The 21,660-nt window shown below is 34.5% G+C and overlaps 1 protein-coding gene across 1 annotated transcript in view; it reads left to right on the top strand.

Moving 5' to 3' along the window:
* The window catches only part of LOC127414523 (BICD family-like cargo adapter 1), a 72,300-nt gene that overhangs the window by 28,110 nt on the left and 22,530 nt on the right, over window positions 1-21,660 (top strand). Inside the window, exons 3-8 of the mRNA XM_051652596.1 lie at window positions 4,905-5,021; window positions 13,910-14,056; window positions 15,444-15,623; window positions 16,309-16,527; window positions 18,518-18,661; window positions 19,436-19,566. Of these exons, the coding sequence (XP_051508556.1) occupies window positions 4,905-5,021; window positions 13,910-14,056; window positions 15,444-15,623; window positions 16,309-16,527; window positions 18,518-18,661; window positions 19,436-19,566 (938 nt within the window). The remainder of the gene's footprint in view (window positions 1-4,904; window positions 5,022-13,909; window positions 14,057-15,443; window positions 15,624-16,308; window positions 16,528-18,517; window positions 18,662-19,435; window positions 19,567-21,660) is intronic.

The following is a 21,660-nucleotide window of genomic DNA, read 5'->3' as shown; positions in this document are numbered from 1 at the left end:
TTTGCAAATGCTGCCATGGATGATGTTAGATCCCAAAGGAAAGAGAAATTACAAATGCAATCTCTGTAGTATTTCCTAAAATTGGCCCCATTGACTCCCATTGTAAATGCCTCATTGTAACCTCTTTTTTCTTTTTTTAAAGAAAACAACGGACATGTTGAAATGAATTTTTATGGTAATCAACATTATGTCACAAATGCTGTCGATTGATCTTAACTTGTATTGAACCCGGAATGTTCCTTTAACAATCGTTTCATTTGTGTCTATTTTTGTTTGTACAAAGGGAACTCTCAATTAAGTCTTCTTAATTAATCTCTGAGCAATACATGTTTCCTCTGGGAAGTTTTCCAAATTCACAAGTGGTTGTATGAGAAGCAAAAATCATGAGTGGTGCTTGTTAGGCACATATGAGAAGTATGCTAACAAGATTATTAACTGTAGCAAACTTGGAAGAGTTATTAAAAAAAAAAATTCTGTCTCTAGTACAGAAGACAACAGCACGAGTACTTTGATCTCAATTTATATCTCTTCTGCTCTTATTAACATTCCCAAACATGATATCGCTTTTCTTCAGACTTCCTCAACTGTTGTAGGTACTTACACTGTTGTCCAATTTAGAATCACATCACTCATCTTGTAGGTAAACAGGAAGTTAGATTTCGTTGCACTTTCCATGTCACCTAACCACAGATCAGTAAGGGTTCAGAGTAAAATGGCAGCTGGCAGCAGTCAATGGCAGCCGGAAGGACCTGCCAAAATAACCGGAAGTGGGAGGGGCTTGTCGTTGGAACAGCCAATCACTCGCATGCTTGAGGGGAAGTAGTTTCTTCCTCCTTCATAATAAAAGCACCAATGTTATATTTGCTGAAAGCGCTAGCAAAAAGGTCAAACTGAACGTGTTTCAAATAAAACCATGCTTCTGTAATGTCGTCTTTGGTTTACTTCAGTTATTTTGTTTTTGTAAAATCATTGGGGATTGTCATATGACTGACGTAGTAGCTTTAATTGAGGGCTTGTTTAACGCTAGCAAAACAATATGCAGCTTACTTATGGAAAGTGTTGACAACATTTCTAAATATATCTTTTGTGTGAATGGTTATTTTTTTTTTGCCCATAACATCATTGACAGTTTTAGCTATTCGCTATTATACTTATAAATTCATTATTTTATTGCGTATGGGTCATTTATTAAGCAGATCTCGGTTAAGTTAAATGCCATCATGCACGCCATTAACAGCCTAGTTTGTTTTGGTGAATAATGTGAAGTTATCCAAGTTGTTTAAGTTGCTGTAGTGTACTGTTTCAATTGTTATTGTGGTGTAATTTAAGGTTAGATGAAATGACAGAAGCACAGTGAAGATACAGACTTTCTGTATGCATATTTGATGATGTTGTGTAATATTATATGTGGATGCTACTCATTTGTGTAGTTTTCAATACAGCTCAAATGTACAAACGTTTGACAGTAATACAAGACAAACAACAGAATAAAAATGAACATTAAAAACACCAGTAATTTACTAGAATGCCCTAAAAAGCCAAATGATAGGGGAGAGCGGGGCAAAAACTAACACTTTTTGGTTTTCTTAAGTTTGTGTAAATGTACTTGGGGTTCAATGTATTTTTCTTTTTCACATTAATTTCACACGTCTATTACACATATGTGGTCTTGTTTCATGAATACAGTGTATACTTTTTTCTCAATCTACCTCGAATTAAAAGAAAGTGAAATGTTACAACGTGCCCCATAGGCGGGGCACGTTGTAACAAGACCATATAACAGCTTAAAATCCCCCTCTAACAACTGTATCTGATCTAATTAAAAAGCCTAGAAGATGAACTAAATTTTCATGTCAATAAAAGCCATTTATTAACTTTGTCATATATAATATAGCAATAATTTTGACACTTGACAATAAATACACAACAAAGCCACAGCACTGACCGAAATAATGCATGGATTGATGACAAAACACACACACACACACACACACACACACACTACCGCACTTACACACACACACACACACACACACGCATTAAGGGGAATTATGTAAATTACATATCTGACTGCATGGAATTGCTTATATTTTTTTGTAATTGGGGCACATTGTAACGCAGTGTTACAACATGCCCCGTCAGCGCAACTGGGATTTAAACCTTGCTGGTCACTTCTGCTGGCTATCTTAGAATTAAAAGACTATGTAAGATACTAGCTAAAAGATTGGTGATTAAAATGATACCAAGTTCGTCTCATTTTAAATAAACAGTAAAAACAGAGATGAACGTACTTTAATGTGAATTTTTACTTTTGCTACATTAAAATGAACTTTTGGTGATATCTTCCAAAGTTTTTTTTAATTTTTACGGAATTGTTTTTATCTATGCAGTGTTGATATGGCAACAAGTAAACAAATGAAGTTTCATCTTACCAGCCTGTGTCTAAACATTTAAACCACATGTGTTACAACTAGCCCCGCGTTAGTTTGTGCCCCTCGCTCCCCTACACCAACACTGAAGTATTTTCACTGGATTATAAAACAGTCCTCGTTTTTCCTGAATCTGAGCATAGTAGAGCCAACACCACCTTTTACAAGACAGATAGAGACCCATTATTTTATTTTATTTGGAATGCCCAATTCCCAATGCGCTCTAAGTCCTCGTGGTGGCGTAGTGACTCACCTCAATCCAGGTGGGAGGACGAATCTCAGTTGCCTCCGTGTCTGAGACGTCAATCCGCGCATCTAATCACATGGCTTGTTGAGTGCGTTACCGCGGAGACGTAGCGCACGTGGAGGTCCACGCTATTCTCCGCAGCATCCACGCACAACTCACCACGTGCCCCACTGAGAGCGAGAACCACATTATAGCGACCACGAGGAGGTTACCCCATGTGACTCTACCCTCCCTAGCAACTGGGCCAGTTTGGTTGCTTAGGAGACCTGGCTAGAGTCACTCAGCACGCCCTGGATTCGAAATGCTGTGTAATTCTTGTTATATTATTTATATAATATAAAATAGGAATAGCCTTCTATACCTGTTGTCTAAATGAAGGATGACATCATTTTGCTGTCCATAGACATTTATTTAATTATATATTTTATTACTGCTGTATGCAAACATTTCAAGTTCAGTTTCACATTGTGTAAAACAGTTGTAATGTCAAGTGATCTAATTCAGAATACAAGACTGATGACAATGCTAACAATATTTAGTTGAATATTTATACATACGATTAAAGAAATATGTTATAACTATTTTATAAACGAACTCAGCCGCTAACACTGAGAAATGCCTCTCTTTACTGTTGCCATTCGTTACTCATTTATCGATTGTGTCTGTTTGGATGCTAATGATTGCCGGCTGCCAGCAGCAAGTTCCGCCTACTCTTCCGAAAGACATCGGCAGGCACTTCCTGCTGCCAGCTGCCGTTTTTTCGCTGAACCCCCTCTCCCACAGATTGACTGATGGATAAAAGCAGTTGCTGAGTTTGAAAAGGCATACTACCATACTACTCTTACTATATCTGCCATATACACTCTGCCAGTATTTTTTCTGTATGTTTATGAGACTATATAAAGACAATTACAAAGATTGAGCACAGTGAATGAGAGCGCCCCAAGCAGGAGTGATAGAGCAACAATTTCACCGCTTTACTGTAACTCCCTCACATTTCCTGGTGCTCCTTAATCACTTCATTATATCAGTTAAGCAGTGAAGTATTTTTCATGACAGGGGAGGTTTTTTGGCTTTAACTTCAGCTGATATCAGACTAACAAGAAGTTGAGCACTCTGATATGAGTCAATGGGTTCAACGACAGAAAATCTGGCACCTACAGCATTTCTCACACTGCAAAGGCCGAATAAAGTCCCTATCAAGTTTAATCCAAGGTCAAGATGGGTGATGTTTTCTAAAACATTCTTAACTTTGTTCTCAAAATATAAAAAAAAAAAAAAAGATCTCAGTTGTTTTGGATTTCTCTTGCATTAGTAAATGCAACTGCTGCTTTTCTTAGGAAGAAAACAGGCTCAAACACTTACAAGCAAATACTGTGGCAGTACCATGATACAGTGTGTTATTCCATATTTCAGATTAGATAACTCCATATTTCAGATCTGATTATTCCATATTTTATATTAGATCATTCCATATTTTCAGATTAGATAACTCCATATTTCCGATCATATTAGTCCATATTTCAAAACAGACTGTTTCATATTTCCATATTTGCAGATTAGATAATTCCATATTTCAGATCAGATTTTTCCATATTTCAGATCAGATAATTTCATATATCAGATCAGATTATAAAATGTTTCAGTTAAGAATATTTCATTTTTCAGATTAGACTTTTCCATGTTTCAGATTAGATAATTCCATATTTCATATCAGATAATTTCATATATTTAGATCAGATTATACATTTTTTCAGATAAGATTATTCTGTATTTCAGGTTGGATTATTCCATATATTTTAAATCAAATTATTCAATATTTCAGGTAAGATTATTCCATATTTCATATTAGATTTTTTAATATTTCAGATCAGATAATTCAATATTTCAAATCTGATTATTTCAGATCAGATTTCTCACTTTTTCAAATCAGATTATTCCATATATCAGATCAGATAAATCCATATATCAGGTCAGATTATTGCATTTGTTTTCATTGTTTCTTTTAGGAAACTACCAGAGTGAACAGTAAAGTTCATATGATGTATTTGTCAATCAAGGCTGACTAGTGTTTTTTTTTTTTTTCTAAAGCAAGCATCACTATAAGTATTGCTCATACTGAGGGTTAGTGATTTGGAAGAGACTTGGAGGTTGGCTAAAACCAGATATTAAATAGTGTAATTATGTAACTTTTGGATATGAATGTGTGTGTTTGTGTTTTTCCTCAGGCTGCCGAGGTGGAGAAGCAGTTATCTACTCAGGTCCATTCATTACGAGACGATTTCAGAGAAAAGAGCATTTCCACAAACCAACACATGACACGGCTCGAGACCCTACAGGCCGAGGTGAGGAATTATGTCATTCACAAGCAGCCAGTAATAAGAACCTTGATGCATTTGAAAGTCTTTCCCTTTTGTACCTGATTTCCTCTTTGCCTTCCTTTAATTATTTTATCCTGCACTAAACAGCAAGGGCTTGAAGTAAGTTGTTATTAACCATTTACTCCTGTCTGCATGTCTTTCGTTTTCGATGTCTGTATCTCCGTGATGTCATGTCATTGTGATGCAAAATGTCACTGGATCACATCCTGATTGCTTTGTTATGTTTGAGCATCAAAGCCGGTCCTCTCACAAACTCATATGAAAGACTTTGATGTAAATGAGTCGTGGGGTGTTTGTTCTGACAGTGTAGGACAAACATTGCCAGTGTGAGTTTCATGAGCTGTCATTAATGGCCACGGATCAATTCAGAGAAAAACTATCAAATGTGAGCTTTTTCAAATGCTGTATGTGCACACATTTTGTTCAGTACAACAAAATAAAATGTATAAAAATGGTCTGTATCTGATTCAAAATTCACTATTTTAACCAATATTTGTGTGCGCTATGTAATTGTATCCTAATGAGGGAACCAAACTGTTAGCTTAGCAACATGCCAACATCAAAAACACAATTGGAATGAGCAGCGCTATTTTGTATGGCATACAGACTTGCTCCCTATGTAGAGCATTTTGCTTATAAGGTTCCATTACAGTAATGATGCTGCCGAAGAAGGTAACTATGTCGGCAGTAGACTGCGAGGCAGCTCACTAAGTTTTAAAACACAGCTATTGAGGGGGGTCTGGGTAGCTCAGCGAGCAAAGACGCTGAGTGACTCCAGCCATGTCTCCTAAGCAACCAAATTGGCCCGGTTGCTAGGGTGGGTAGAGTCACATGGGGTAACCTCCTCGTGGTCGCTATAATGTGGTTCGCTCTTGGTGGGGCGCGTAGTGAGTTGTGCGCGGATGCCGTGGAGAATAGCATGAAGCCTCCGCACCTGCTACGTCTCCACAGTAACATGCTCAACAAGCCACGTGATAAGATGCGCAGATTGACGGTCTCAGACGTGGAGGCAACTGAGATTCATCCTCCACCACCCAGATTGAGGCGAGTCACTATGCCACCACGAGGATTTAGAGCGCATTGGGAATTGGGCATTCCAAATTGGGGAGGAAAAAAAAAAACAGCTATTGTATGTTGGGACAATATATTTAGCACAAAAAAAAAAAAGATTACTACTTCTCATACACATCTACTGCATGGATCTGTGCATTTGCATGTGTAAGCCGTGTGTTCAGTACACATTAATTATGTTTTGTTCTTGTAAAACATAGCTGTAAAGGTGGATTTATGCTACTAGTAAAGCGTAACTGTGAAAGATCTATTCAATTTAAATTTTTGGGTGAAGTGTCTTCATTTACTCACCTTCATGTTGTTCCAAACCCGTATGATTTTCTTCCATGGAACACAATATGAGAGAATGACATCTCAATCACCGTTGTCTTTAATTGTATGAAAAAAGCTGCAATGGAAGTGAATGGTCATATGAGTTTGGAATCACATGAAGTGTGGACAGTCCCTTTAACATTGTGTCCTCATCCCTATTTCCTTTGTTTAAAAGATAAATCCACTTACAATAATACTGTTTTTGCATGTTGCAACACCTAATCATTTATATCATAGACTGCTCGACCATGACTGTATAATACCATGACGTCAGATCACGCAGGCCAGATATAAAAGCCGTGATATACCCAGACATACAACTCAGATACAACTCCTGATCTCTGTTCTGTTCTTTAACCTCGTGTGACCCCGCGTACACATGCGTGGTCATTGTATTTTGGCTGCGATGAACATAATTTAAATTCATTTAAACTGACTGATCTCAGTTCAGGAGACTTTGTGCTGTCAGTAAAGGGTTAAACTTTCGACTTACAGAGTCATGTGACAAAACAACATGGTGCTGATTACAGCAGAGTTTGTCTTTAGGAGAAAAGATTAGAGTCTCTAGTTTCATCCGATATTCCATTTTTAAACCTTGAACGATTTATCGCAAAACGCCACGCTGCTAAACACAAAACTTTAGCACATTTTTTCCTTAGAGATCCTATATTCACTGTGCATTTTCACACTGAGAATAAAAAAGCTAAATGTTGCTTTCAGAGGCTTTATATGGAGTTAGGATGAAAAGAAGGTACATTTCGAACTGTTCTGAGACCAGTGCAGACAGACAGCACACTGGAGGTTAAGTCAGTCCCTTATTAGGGAGCAAGGGAGCATCGTAAAGCTTTCCTATGCAGCCTAGTGCATCCACTCCTAAAATCTGATCAAAAGTTCAGTTTCAGGCTGCAGATGTTGTTTGGATCACTCAACATGTTTGACAGACATGAGACAATGATAATCAGTACATAGATTCAGAATTTATAATGTATCATTTTATTTTAACATGGTTGGCAGTGATTGGATGATGCTGGCCAATATTTTGAATCAGAATTAATTATGCTAATTTTTGATTTAATGTCTGTAACATCTCAAAAAAATTAATAATCAACACTCTTTGATATATAATTAAAAACAATTATTTAAAAAAATCTGACTTTCAATAGCTTGGGTATTATTTCATATTTCAAAACTTTGTCCCATTGTTCACATATGTGGACATAAATGTTTAGGAAAACCATTTGCTCTAGAATTATTTTGTATTTTTTTGCATGTTTATTAGTTGCTACTAGTTACACATCAAAAAGGGAAATTGAAAACGCACACATTCACGCTCGGGTCTCAGGAGGTTAAATCAAGCATCACTATTACTATTACTCATACATAGGATTAGTTATTTGAACCAACTCCTAAATCTAAGTGTTAAACTTCAGCCACATAACTCAACCTGCAATTTGTGCTGTGGACATGAAAGATACCTCAAATTGTTCGGATTGTTGAGGAGAGGTGTGCTTTTGCTTTTTTAAGTGATCGAACTTGTGATTTTTGCATGGCAGACGATAAAAGCGGTGAAAAAAATACCACAGACTTACATTAAAGGAGGGACCCAAGTGGCACCTAGTTACAGTATCATAGAGACTTCAGGTAGGCTCTTTTGACTTGGGCCAGTAAGTTACCACCTAAGAACCACCCAAAACTCCCTAGAACAACAACCACCTAAAACACCCTAGCAACCACATGGCAATGCCCTGGCAACCACTCATATTGCATGGGAAAGCAAAATATCCATTTTTTTTATACTATCTAATTAGATATTTGATGAAGTCAGAGTATAGAGTACTGCATAATACTGATGTGTATCTCATGACATTAGAGTACTGGGTTTTACTCATGTCGAGTAATTAGCCAGCTACAAGAAAATTTATCAATACAGGGATGAGCTGTCAATCAAATTATCTTATATACAGGATCAGTTGAACTCACTTTGTCACTCTCTGTCTGTCTTTCTCTATTACTGTTTCTCTCTAAATTTCAATTTCAAAGTACATTCTAGGTATGATTGTTTTCATGCAATACTGCCAAAGCATCAATACACATATACAATAAAAAAACAATCTCTCTGTCTCTCTCTCTCTGTTGTGTAGCGTGTACTCCGGCAGTAATTGAGTCAGGAATCTTCTGTTCTATTTTAAGGCAGAATGCTGCAATGTTTGGGTGTTCCTGAAACTGCAGTCAGTGCGAGACAGCGAGACAGAGAGAGAGAGAATCTTTTTCCATTCATGATGCTTCTTGATTCAATCGGGACACACAAGACACTGTTATTTACCAGTGTCACTGTCCAGTTTACATGTCTAATTAGGTAAATTTCACATGTTTGGGTCATATTTCACCCCAAAATTGAATGATTTAGAAATTAAATGAAAATAAGCCTATTTTAGGAACATTAAGATTTTTTGCATTATGACTATATACTTAGATTAGATTCTTATCATTGTAATACAGTATTTTTTTAGAGATTTGTAATAAATGAAAAGGCATTACAACAAATACTACCATGATGTAAAAATACTTTACAATTAAAATAATATATATTTATTTTTACAGTAATGAAAATTAACGAGGGTTGTGGTTACTTATCATGATATACTGTATAATGGAAGCCCATTTCTGCCACATAATTGTTTTTAGATAAATCCTAATTATGAGATACTAAGTCATATTTATGAGATAAAGTCATAATTATTAGATAAAATGTCCTAATTTTGAGAAAGGAAGTCAAAATTATGAAATAGAAAGTCAATTATGAAATAGTAAGTCAAAATTATGAGATAATAAGTCATAGCTATTAGATTACATCAAAATTATAAGACAGTAAGTCATAATTATGATATAAAAAGTCAATTATGAGATAGTAAGTCAGAATTATGTTATGTTATGAGATTTGTTATGACAGAAAAGTCATTATAATAAATACTACAACAATTTAAAAATACTTTACAATTAAAATAATATATCACTATTTTTACAGTAATGAAAATAAATGAGGGTTGTGCTTATTTGTCATGATATATAATGGAATCCTGTTTCCACCACATAAAAAAAATGTTTAGATAAATCATAATTATGAGATACTAAGTCATATTTATTAGATAAAGTCATAATTATTAGATTCAAAGTCATAATGTTGAGATAAAAAGTCATAATTATGAGATAGGAAGTTAAAATTATGAAATATATGTCAAATTATTGGATAGTAAGTCATAATGATGAGATAAGACATAATTATGAGATAGTAAGTCAGTTATGAGATAGTAAGTCATACTTATAAGATAGTAAGTCATAATTATTAGATTAAGTCAAAATGATGAGATAGTAAGTCATAATTATGAGATAAAAATAAATTATGAGATAGTAAGTCATAATTATGAGATAAAAAGTCATTTATGATATAGAAAGTCAAAATTATGAGATAGTAAGTCATAATTATGAGATAGTAAGTCATAATTATGAGATACAAAAACAATTATGAGATAGTAAGTCATAATTATGAGATAAAAATAAATTATGAGATAGTAAGTCATAATTATGAGATAAAAAGTCAATTATGATATAGAAAGTAAAAATTATGAGATAGTAAGTCATAATTATGAGATACAAAAAAAATTATGAGATACAAAAAAAATTATGAGATAGTAAGTCATAATTATGAGATAAAAATAAATTATGAGATAGTAAGTCATAATTATGAGATAAAAAGTCAATTATGATATAGAAAGTCAAAATTATGAGATAGTAAGTCATAATTATGAGATAGTAAGTCATAATTATGAGATACAAAAAAAATTATGAGATAGTAAGTCATAATTATGAGATAAAAATAAATTATGAGATAGTAAGTCATAATTATGAGATAAAAATAAATTATGAGATAGTAAGTCATAATTATGAGATAAAAAGTCAATTATGATATAGAAAGTCAAAATTATGAGATAGTAAGTCATAATTATGAGATACAAAAAAAATTATGAGATACAAAAAAAATTATGAGATAGTAAGTCATAATTATGAGATAAAAATAAATTATGAGATAGTAAGTCATAATTATGAGATAAAAAGTCAATTATGATATAGAAAGTCAAAATTATGAGATAGTAAGTCATAATTATGAGATAGTAAGTCATAATTATGAGATACAAAAAAAATTATGAGATAGTAAGTCATAATTATGAGATAAAAATAAATTATGAGATAGTAAGTCATAATTATGAGATAAAAAGTCAATTATGATATAGAAAGTCAAAATTATGAGATAGTAAGTCATAATTATGAGATAAGACATAATTATGAGATAGTAAGTCATAATTATGAGATAGTAAGTCAAAATTATGAGATAGTAAGTCATAATTATGAGATAAGACATAATTATGAGATAGTAAGTCATAATTATGAGATAAGACATAATTATGAGATAGTAAGTCATAATTATGAGATAAAAAGTCAATTATGATATAGAAAGTCAAAATTATGAGATAGTAAGTCATAATTATGAGATAAGACATAATTATGAGATAGTAAGTCATAATTATGAGATAGTAAGTCATAATTATGAGATAAAAAGTCAATTATGATATAGAAAGTCAAAATTATGAGATAGTAAGTCATAATTATGAGATAGTAAGTCATAATTATGAGATAGTAAGTCAAAATTATGAGATAGTAAGTCATAATTATGAGATAGTAAGTCATAATTATGAGATAAGACATAATTATGAGATAGTAAGACATAATTATGAGATAAAATGTTAATAATGAGATAGTAAGTCATAATTATGAGATAAAAAGTCAATTATGATATAGAAAGTCAAAATTATGAGATAGTAAGTCAAAATTATGAGATAAGACATAATTATGAGATAGAAAGTCAATTATGATATAGTAAATCAAAATTATGAGATAGTAAATCATAATTATTAGATTAAGTCAAAATTATGAGATAGTAAGTCATAATTATGAGATAAAAAGTTAATTATGAGAGAGTAAGTCATAATTATGAGATAAAAAGTCAATTATGATATAGTAAGTCAAAATTATGAGATAGTCAAAATTATGAGATAAGACATAATTATGAGATAGAAAGTCAATTATGATATAGTAAGTCAAAATTATGAGATAGTAAGTCATAATTATTAGATTAAGTCAAAATTATGAGATAGTAAATCATAATTATTAGATTAAGTCAAAATTATGAGATAGTAAGTCATAATTATGAGATAAAAATTAATTATGAGATAGTAAGTCATAATTATGAGATAAAAAGTCATAATTATGAGATTAAGTCAAAATTATAAGATAGTAAGTCATAATTATGAGATAAAAAGTCATAATTATGAGATTAAGTCAAAATTATGAGATAAAAAGTCAATTATGATATAGTAAGTCATAATTATGAGATAAAAAGTCAATTATGATATAGAAAGTCATAATTATGAGATAAAAAGTCAATTATGATATAGTAAGTCATAATTATGAGATAAAAAGTCATAATTATGAGATTAAGTCAAAATTATAAGATATTAAGTCATAATTATGAGATAAGACATAATTATGAGAAAGTCATAATTATGAGATAAAAATAAATTATGAGATAGTAAGTCATAATTATGAGATAAAAAGTCATAATTATGAGATTAAGTCAAAATTATAAGATAGTAAGTCATAATTATGAGATAAGACAATTATGAGAAAGTCATAATTATGAGATAAAAAGTCAATTATGATATAGTAAGTCATAATTATTAGATCATGTCAAAATTATAAGATAGTTATAATGATGATATAAAAAGTCAATTATGAGATTTATGAGTGAGTCATAGTTATGTGATACATATTTTTTAGAGATTTCTTATAAATGAACATTACAACAAATACTACCATGATGTAAACATACTTTACAATTAAAATAGTATATCATTATTTTTACAGTAAAGAAAATTAATGAGGGTTGTGCTTACTTGTCATGATATATAGTTTCTGCCACATTTGTTTTAGATAAATTCTAATTATGAGGTACTAAGTCATATTTATGAGATAATGTCATAATTATTAGATTCAAAGTCATAATTTTTAGATAAAAAGTCATAATTATGAGATAAAGTTCAAAATTATCAGATAGTAAGTCATAGTCATTATAATGAGATACTAAGTCATAATTGAGACAAAGCCTCATAAATCTCTATTTCATAATTTGGAATTTTTATCTCATAATTATGACATTTTATTTCATAAATATGACTTTGAATCTAAAACATTTGACCTTTTATCGTTAATATGACTTAGTATCTCATGACTTTTTATCTCAAAATTATGACTTTGAATATAATAATTATGACTTTATAATATTATTAAATATTACTTAGCTTCTCATAATTATTACTTATCAAAGTCTGATTTTTTTTTCAATGTGGTGAAAATGGGCTTCCAAAAAATGTTGATCATAATGCAAAATTTCTTAATGGTTCTAAAATAGGCTTCATTTTCTGTACAAAAAATATAATTTCTTTTCAATTCAATGTCTTTTGATTTGGGGGTGAAAAATGAATAATGTTCTCACCAACTTCTATGAAATTTGCCCAGATCTATCTCATAGACTATGATAATGTAGTGTGAACAAATGTACCATCAGAATTAGTTGCAGAACGGCTGTTAAAGATGCAGTATTCCTCCACAGAAGCAAAGTAATCTTGGACACTCAGTAGGTTAACAGATCTGTTTCTTTCATGTGCTACACAAAACAAGATGTAAAGAATGTTTTTATCATAAATGATTCACTGGCCTCATTACAAAGTCATTTCACATTCTGTTTTCATTTTCTCAATTGTTTATTTTAGACAGTTTTGAGATTAAATGGAGAGCAAATGGAGACTGGTAATATTATTTGCAAGAGCAAATAATCTGAGCTATGCTATTCACATTCATTTTATAGATCTATACTCTTCCTGTATGTCAACAGTTGACTCATTTGTGTCTATTTTGATTTTCTCTACGGATGTTTAGAAGTTGATACTTCGATGAAACATAATTGATAACACCAATTCGTTTTGTGATCTTTGAAAAGAACAACCTCTGAGCCAATGTGGCTGGCTTTTCTGAGCAGAAATATTCAAGTTATCAACTCTACATTCCTGACTCTGGAGGTGTTATTGACTCCCTCACTGATGCCTGGCAAAACAGCATACCACAAACTCCAGGAGTGTTTGGCCTAATCTAAGAAAACATGTTTGCATTTTTATTTTTTCCCCCAAACTTGACAAGGGCACAAAGTTTGTGATCCGTTCTGGGAAAGTTTTAGGACAAACGTTTGTAGTTTGTTCTTGTTTTGGTTTGAGTAGTTTAAGGAGTTACCAGTGAGAAAGAACATTAAGATTGCACAATGGCGATGTCAGTAACCTGCTGTTTTCATTTTGGTTGGGCAGATAAAGATGTTGTCAGAGCGTAAGCAGGAATTGGAGCGACGTGTGAACGCTGTTCTGGAGAAAAACGAACAACTTCAGAGCACAGTGGACGACCTGAGAGAGAGAACGCTGGTGCTGGAAAAACAGTGTCACGAGAAAAACTTACAGGTGAGTGACCATCAAGAACAGGTCACATTTTACCCCAAAATTAAAAAGAAAGAAATAAGAAATTATATGTAACTTAAGGAAAAAGAATCTTATTTTTAGGAATATCACTATGCAAAAATTGTTTAATTGTCCTTAAATAGGTTAAATGTTTATTTCTTATTTGTGGGGTAAAAAATAACCATTTTACAAAAATAATTGTTAAGATTTTTTGCATTACAACATTATTTTCATGACAATTAAGCACATTTCCTATAAGCACATTTGAAGTTATTTTACTATATATATATATTTATTTATTTTAATTCTGAATTGTGATTCTCAAAATTCTTAACTGTTTTACAGTAAATATACTCTATTAAAATGATGTTTTAATTAAAATGAGAATGATTTAAAGGCAGTAAACAAATACTACCATGATGTATAATTACTTTACAGTTTAAATCATTTGTTGTTGTTTTTTTCGCATTAACAGTAATGAGCAAATTTGTTTTTTTTACATTACAGCAATGATCATTTCAGAATAAATGTGCTTAATTATCATGAAAAAAATATCACAATGGAAAAACCTTAATGGTCCCCAAAATAGGCTTAATTTTCTTCATGCAAACTATAGTTACTTATTTCAGTCTTGTGATTTTGGGTTTAATTATGGCCATGGATACATGCCGCTTGCACTGTTATGGTCACCGGCCATATATATATATATATATATATATATAATTACATATTTATACTTCATTCTGTACAATGCACCTTCAGTGTTTATACTTCTTCATTTGCACCTTGTACTGTATTCATAGACATTTGCATTGAGCTGGTCTCTGCTTCTCTACCTCATAACTCTGCACTCCATAAAAATCTTTATTGTATATACTCATATATACATATACATATATATATATTGCTATTTGCACTTCTGGTTAGATGCTAACTGCATTTCATTGTCTCTGTAACTGCACAATTACAATAAAGTTGAATCTAATCTAATCTAAGTCATCAGGTTTCTCACTTAAATGACTTTAACATTTTATGTACTTAAGATTATTTACTTTATATAAACTATAAGGGTTATACACACACACACACACACACACACACACACACACACACATTTAAATAACTTTATATAATTTTTTCTTATATTTTGGATTCATTAATTTAGATGTTTGGATAAATTGGAATTTTTCCGGAATGTTTTTTCATTTATCTAATTTTATTTCTTGGGGGTGATTTAAATGTCTTTCGCTCAACCTGGTTTTTAAAGTAGTTGTTTTTTGTACCCATAAATCTCCTGTGCCAGTCTGATGTCATCTCGAAGAAGTGTGTGTAACCTGTGTTCCTTCAGGTGTGTTTTTGTGTGTGTAACTCTCTCATGTGTTCTCACCAGCTGCGCCAGAGTCATTTGGAACTGCAGGAAGTGCGCTTGTCTCACCGGCAGTTGAGTGCTCGTCTAGAGGAACTGACGGAGGAACGGAGTCTACACGGCTTCAGTCCGAACCCTAACAGCCTCCTCTGTGAGATAGAACAGAGTATGGAGCAGGAGGAGATGGAGCAGGAGAGAGAACAGGTACACAAACATCACTCACACACAAATATCAACATAAATTCTGGACCACATTGCAGCTTATTCTGACTAAGAACCACCCACTTAAAGGAATAGTCCAAAAATGAAAATTCTCTCATCATTTACTCACCCTCATGCCATCCCAGATGTGTATGACTTTCTTTCTTCAGCAGAACACAAATGAAGATTTTTAGAAGAATATATCAGTTCTGTAGGTCCATACAATGCAAGTGAATGCAGAAAAAAGCAGATAAAGTCAGCATAAAAGTAATCCATATGACTCCAGTGGTTTAATCCATGTCGTCAGAAGTGATCAATTCGGTTTTGGGTGAGAACAGAACTAAATATAACTCCTTTTTCACTATACATCTTGACATCAGTCTCCTTGGCGATCATGATTTCAAGCTCGATTACACTTCCTATAGCACTATCTAGCGCTCTGCGCATGCGTCAAGCACTAGGAAGTGTAATCGAGCTTGAAATCATGATCGTGCCTAGTGACTGCAATGGCAAGGTGTACCGTGAAAAAGGAGTTACATTTTGGTCTGTTCTCACTTTAAATCTGTCTCTATTAAATTTTCTCTCTCTTTCTTATGAAAGAATACACACTTTCAAATTATATACTCGAATTCCTTTCTCATATCTCCTGAAGATAAGACCGTTAAACGCATCTGTCTCTTTCCTTCAGTTACGGTTGCAATTGTGGGAAGCCTACTGTCTGGTGCGCTCCATCTGCTCACAGCTCAGAGGAAATGACATCACAGACTCCGCCCTGTCCACAGACTCATCCATGGACGAGTCTTCTGAGACGCTGTCGGCTAAAGATGTCCCCACGGGTAGTTTACACGCCAGTCTGCTGGAGCTGCGCAGACTGACGCAAAACCTGCTGGATGGCAATGAATCTACGGTATGTTACAGTCTGAAATTTCACATAAAAAATAATAACATTATGGTCTAAAGTAGTGATAGACTGATATATTGGCATTAGATTAGATTGGCATCTACCTATAACTGTGGCCGATTAAAGGAATCATCTGGGTTTAGTAAAGGTTAAGCTCAAATGAAAGCATTTGTGGCATAGTGTTGATTACCACAAAAATATTTTTAATGCATCACATGTTTATTAAAAAATAAAAAGCAAAAAACGCAGCTAAAGTAAGGCACTTACACTGGAAGTGAATGGGATCAATCCATAAAATTATAGCTGCAAGACGTAAACAATATGCATGTTAACATGACTTTAGTGTGATAAAATCGCTTACTAACCTCAACTGAATAAAGTTATATCCAATATTACAAATTTGCTGCCATGACAATGCAATGCCCGTAAACCCTATAAGCTATTTCATCACACTAAAATCATGTTAACATGCATATTGTTTATGTCTTGAGGCTATAAAATTGAAATAGTGAGTATTTTAATGTTTACAGATTGGTCCCATTCACTTCCATTGTAAGTGCCTCACTGTAACACAGATTCTTAAATAAACGAGGGATGAGTCGAACATATTTTATGTGGTAATCAACATAATACTACAAATGCTGTCAATTTAGCTTAATTTTTATTGAACCTTCAATATTCCAACCCCTTAAACACATTTTTGAGCTGCCGCCCGCAATTTTTCACACTTAAATTTAAAAGCTCAACATTCACACTGTAAACTAATTGAAAAACATTGGCCTCATTTATTCAGAAATCCCCCCTAAATAAAAAAAAAAGACTCCAGTTATATATAAATAATATTGTATGTGTTTATAATCTTATGATAAACTGAAATATATATATTTTTAAACAACAACTTTTTTTTGTTGTCCTAAATTTGTAAACATGTAATTCTGGTTCTGTTTACTCTCCCTCATTTTGAAAAGTCTCATTTCATTCCACTAGATGGCAGCAAGCACTAGAAATTTTTTTTTCTCTTTCATATTCCATCACAATATACAGATCTGAAATGTAGGTGGCGCTCTAACTCATTTTAGCCCTTACAGTTGTGCTCGTCCATAGACATTGTGTCTAATTTTCAGTTCATGCACAACCCTCGTTTCTTTAAATATCTCGGCCTCTGAGTGGACTAGAAGCTCAATTTAAGCTCAGTTTAAGAAGCTCAATTTAAGCTGAGATCCTCCCCTTTGTGATGATAAATAACATTTTATCAACAACAGTCAAAAACATATTTTTCTGATGATTTGTTTAGCATGCTTTTCCTGCTCGATGGCATATTTTGATGTGGACATCTAAGTTATAACATTAGATTATTCAGCCAAGCAAGCTCACAAATTTTTTTTGAAAACTCCCTAAGGTAAAAGCTGATATAAAGTTTTCAGATATTTGAGGCTTACAGCAGCAGTGATCGGCAACAAAATAAACTGTACAGTCACATTCCTTAGAATGAGAGCTTTCATTTGATATATGACTTGTCCATTTAGGTGCTGTGTGAAGGACTTTTATTTTCATATAAATATTTCTACCCCACTACCTCTAGGGGGCACTAATTTTCAACACAAATGTTTTGAGGCCTTATTTTGTTATTTTAAGTACCATAAATGCAGAAGTGATGTTTATCGCTGACAAGTTCAGATTCTAAGCTTTCAAATGAGGTCTCATTTGCCTAACTTATTTATTTTGAAAATGTTAACGTTTAGCCGTTTTTTGCGATATAGCGCTCCCGTTTGGACCCGCCAGCGAGTTTAAGGGGTTAACTAGTGTGAATTCCAAAATTTACCAACAGCCTTCTAAATGAATAATGCACATTTCATGTATCTTTTTTTTTTTTTAAATAGGTCATATGCTAATCTTTTTTCAGTTAACCGTAAATGAATCCTGCATGACCATGCAGAATCCTGTATGCCCATGCAGACACTGAAGATGTTCTTGTTCTCTGTGTTTGTGCATTCAGGGTTCTCGTCGCAGTGATGAAGAGGTTCTTGAGGAGCAGGTTCGTAAACTCGGCGAGGAGCTCCGAGAACTCCGAGAACTGTACGAACAAGAACAGGAAAAAACACGCAACAGCCAGGAGGAGGTGCTACAGCTCCATAATCAGGTATACACGTATATTTCAAAGGAGTATTACAAATTAAATATTTAAAGGAATAGATTGTCTAAAAATGACGTCAATGAACTGCACTGGTTCCCACATATTACATGACCAAACGTAACGTGCAATTGGAATGAGAATGGAGAGCTATGTGGCTCTCAAATCTTGTTAATCAGTGTATAACGACTTAAATTTCGGTCTTTTCCTTCCACAAAGCTATCGTATGACTTGACAGAAGTTATCAAAATCCTCCTGCCCAGCTCAGTGGTAAAATACGCTGGCTACCACCCCTGGAGTTCGCTAGCTCACTAGTTTGAATTCCAGGGCGTGCTGAGTGACTCCAGCCAGGTCTCCTTAGCAACCAAATTGGCTCGATTGCTAGGGAGGGTAGAGTCACATGGGGTAAACTCCTCGTGGTCGCTATAATGTGGTTCGTTCTCGGTGGGGCACGTGGTGAGTTGAGCGTGGTTGCCGCGGTGGATGGCGTGAAGCCTCCACATGCGCTATGTCTCCGTGGCAACGCGCTCAACAAGCCACGTGATAAAATGTGCGGGTTGACGGTCTCAGACGCGGAGGCAACTGGGTTTTGTCCTCCACCACCCGGGTTTTGTCCTCCGCCACCTGGACTGAGGCGAATCACTACGCGACCATGAGGACTTAAAAGCACATTGGGAATTGGGCATTCCAAATTGGGAGAAAAAGAAAAAAAAAAGACAAAATCCTCCTGCCCATATTCAGGACTAATTCAGTTGTCCTGTGGCTCTGCTCTTAATCCTGTAGGTGGCGCTGCTCTCAGTGGAAGTTTCTTCTTCGAGAGAAGAGAACGAACGGATGAGTGCGATGATGGAAGTGCGAGAACCCAACGAACAGTTACAGAGCGCCATACGAGACCGAGACGAAGCCATCACCAAGTAAGACACACATGCACACGTTTACCAAGTGAAATGAGGACTCTTGGCTTACGTGACATTTTATTTGAGTAATTTTGTCTCCAAATGTTTAACTAAAGTTATGCACGAGGAGTCATGTGATGCCATGCGAGGTTCGGGCATGTGAACGGCGAGCTCCACGCACTTTGCTAGTTTTTATACTTTTAATGATATAAACCAGTGAGATTCAATACACCCTGATCCTTAACTATGCTAGGAAGACAATATGTCAAAGAATTCAAAATACTCGGGCTCTGGAGACATTAAAAGACTCTTACGTGCTCAAGCTGACACCAAGCCAGGGAGTCGATTTGGCCAGAGAGGTGAAAGAAATTTGGCGAGAATTGCTGAACCTATCGGCAATGCTGACGAAGGTCGTTGCTGGCTTGGAGGATCTTGCTGCAATACGTCGATCGACCATGGAGACGAAATTCACTGAGATGGTTACAAGAGTGGGGGATGTCAACAAACAGATTGATTACCTGGAGTCATTGGAGAGGGAATTAGCTGCTAATCCGCTAGCGACCAAGGCAGATTTGGAGCACATCTGGGAGAAGTTGGAAGATTTGGAGAATCGTAACCAGCGGAATAACGTCTGAATATGTTGGAATTCCTGATGGAGCAGAGGGTCAGAATATGGTGGAATTTCTGGACGGGCTCTATCCGAATCTGCTTGACATAACAGGCCATAAGATGGAAATCGAGCGAGCTGACTGAGGGAGACAGGCCCCGATCAATTCTGGCCAAATTTCTGAGATCATCCGACCAAGATCTTGTGTTACGCGAGGCGAGGAGTAAAGGGAGGCTTTCTTGGAAACACCTCAGCATTTTCTTGTTCCCAGACTTTGCGAATTCGACAAGAAAGAAACGTGATCGATTCAAGGAATGCAAGAAACTCTTACATCAATGGAAGGTCGCTTTTGCACTGATGTTCCCGGCCAAATTGAGAATAGATACTAAAGATGGCCGTAAAGTATTTACATGTCCCCAGCAACCCATGTCAGTGGACTGAGTAAGTCATTTTTTGGTACTCACGTTGCAGCCAAGTGAGCCTGATTCACTGAACATTCACTTGACCTTCCGCGGAAACTGAGCGCCTTTTTCGTTTCTTTTTGTGCTGATTCTGCCTAGCGGCTGGAGTTTGTTTTGTGTAGCAGCACTCCTTTGGGACAGTTTTATGGATGAATCTGCATGTTCTTTGTGCTTATGCCTCCTATTGGTTGGAGTTTGTTGCACTCATGTAGCAGTTGAACGGGCGGGCTCACTGAACATTTGTTTGTCTGTCCGAGGAAACTGAATGGCCTTTTTTTTTATTTATTTTTTTATTTTTTATTAATTAATTGATATTTATATATATTATATATATATATATTTGTGTGTGTGTGTGTGTGTGTGTGTGTGTGTGTGTGTGTGTGCTGGTTCCGCTAGAGGCTGGAGTTTGTTTTGTGGAGGAACACACCTTCGAGACAGTTATGTGGATAAATCTACACATTCCTTGTGTTTATCCCGCCTATTAGCTGGAGTTTGTTTTACAGATTATCTTCTGTTGTGTAATTCTGTTTTACAAATTTTTTTTAAGAAACACTGGACTTGAACAATCCAACAGCGAAGTTGTCGCGAGGGCTCTCGTAGGTGTACATGGACTGTTTGAGTTTAGAGGGACGGATGCCGGTTGGCGCTGTCATGCGCAGGGTTAATGCGCACGTTTTTCTTTTTTAGTTTGTTTGGTTCGGGGGGAAGTTTGGGGTTTGATTGTTGCACTAATGTGAAATGTGGTCTTTATAATTTTATTTTTTACACAATCTATTTTCTAATATGTCAAAATGTCAAATGTTAGTATGAGTGGATTGTCTCTTTCCACGTGGAATGTGAATAGGTTGGGGCACCCCATAAAAAGAAGGAAAGTTATTTCTCTTCTTAAACATAAGAAATATGATATAGTGTTTCTTCAAGAAACACATCTTTCCACGCAGGATGCTGAAAAATTTGGGAAGATATGGAGTGGACATGTTTTCTTTATTGCTGGCTCAAGTAAGGGCAGGGGAGTCATTACATTGATAATTAAGCATCTACAAT

This window comes from Myxocyprinus asiaticus, chromosome 24 (genome assembly GCF_019703515.2).
Source record: "Myxocyprinus asiaticus isolate MX2 ecotype Aquarium Trade chromosome 24, UBuf_Myxa_2, whole genome shotgun sequence".
Classification (NCBI taxonomy): Eukaryota; Metazoa; Chordata; class Actinopteri; order Cypriniformes; family Catostomidae; genus Myxocyprinus; species Myxocyprinus asiaticus.
The sequence above is the reverse complement of the archived record's forward strand: the minus strand, read 5'-3'. Positions and strand labels throughout refer to the sequence as shown.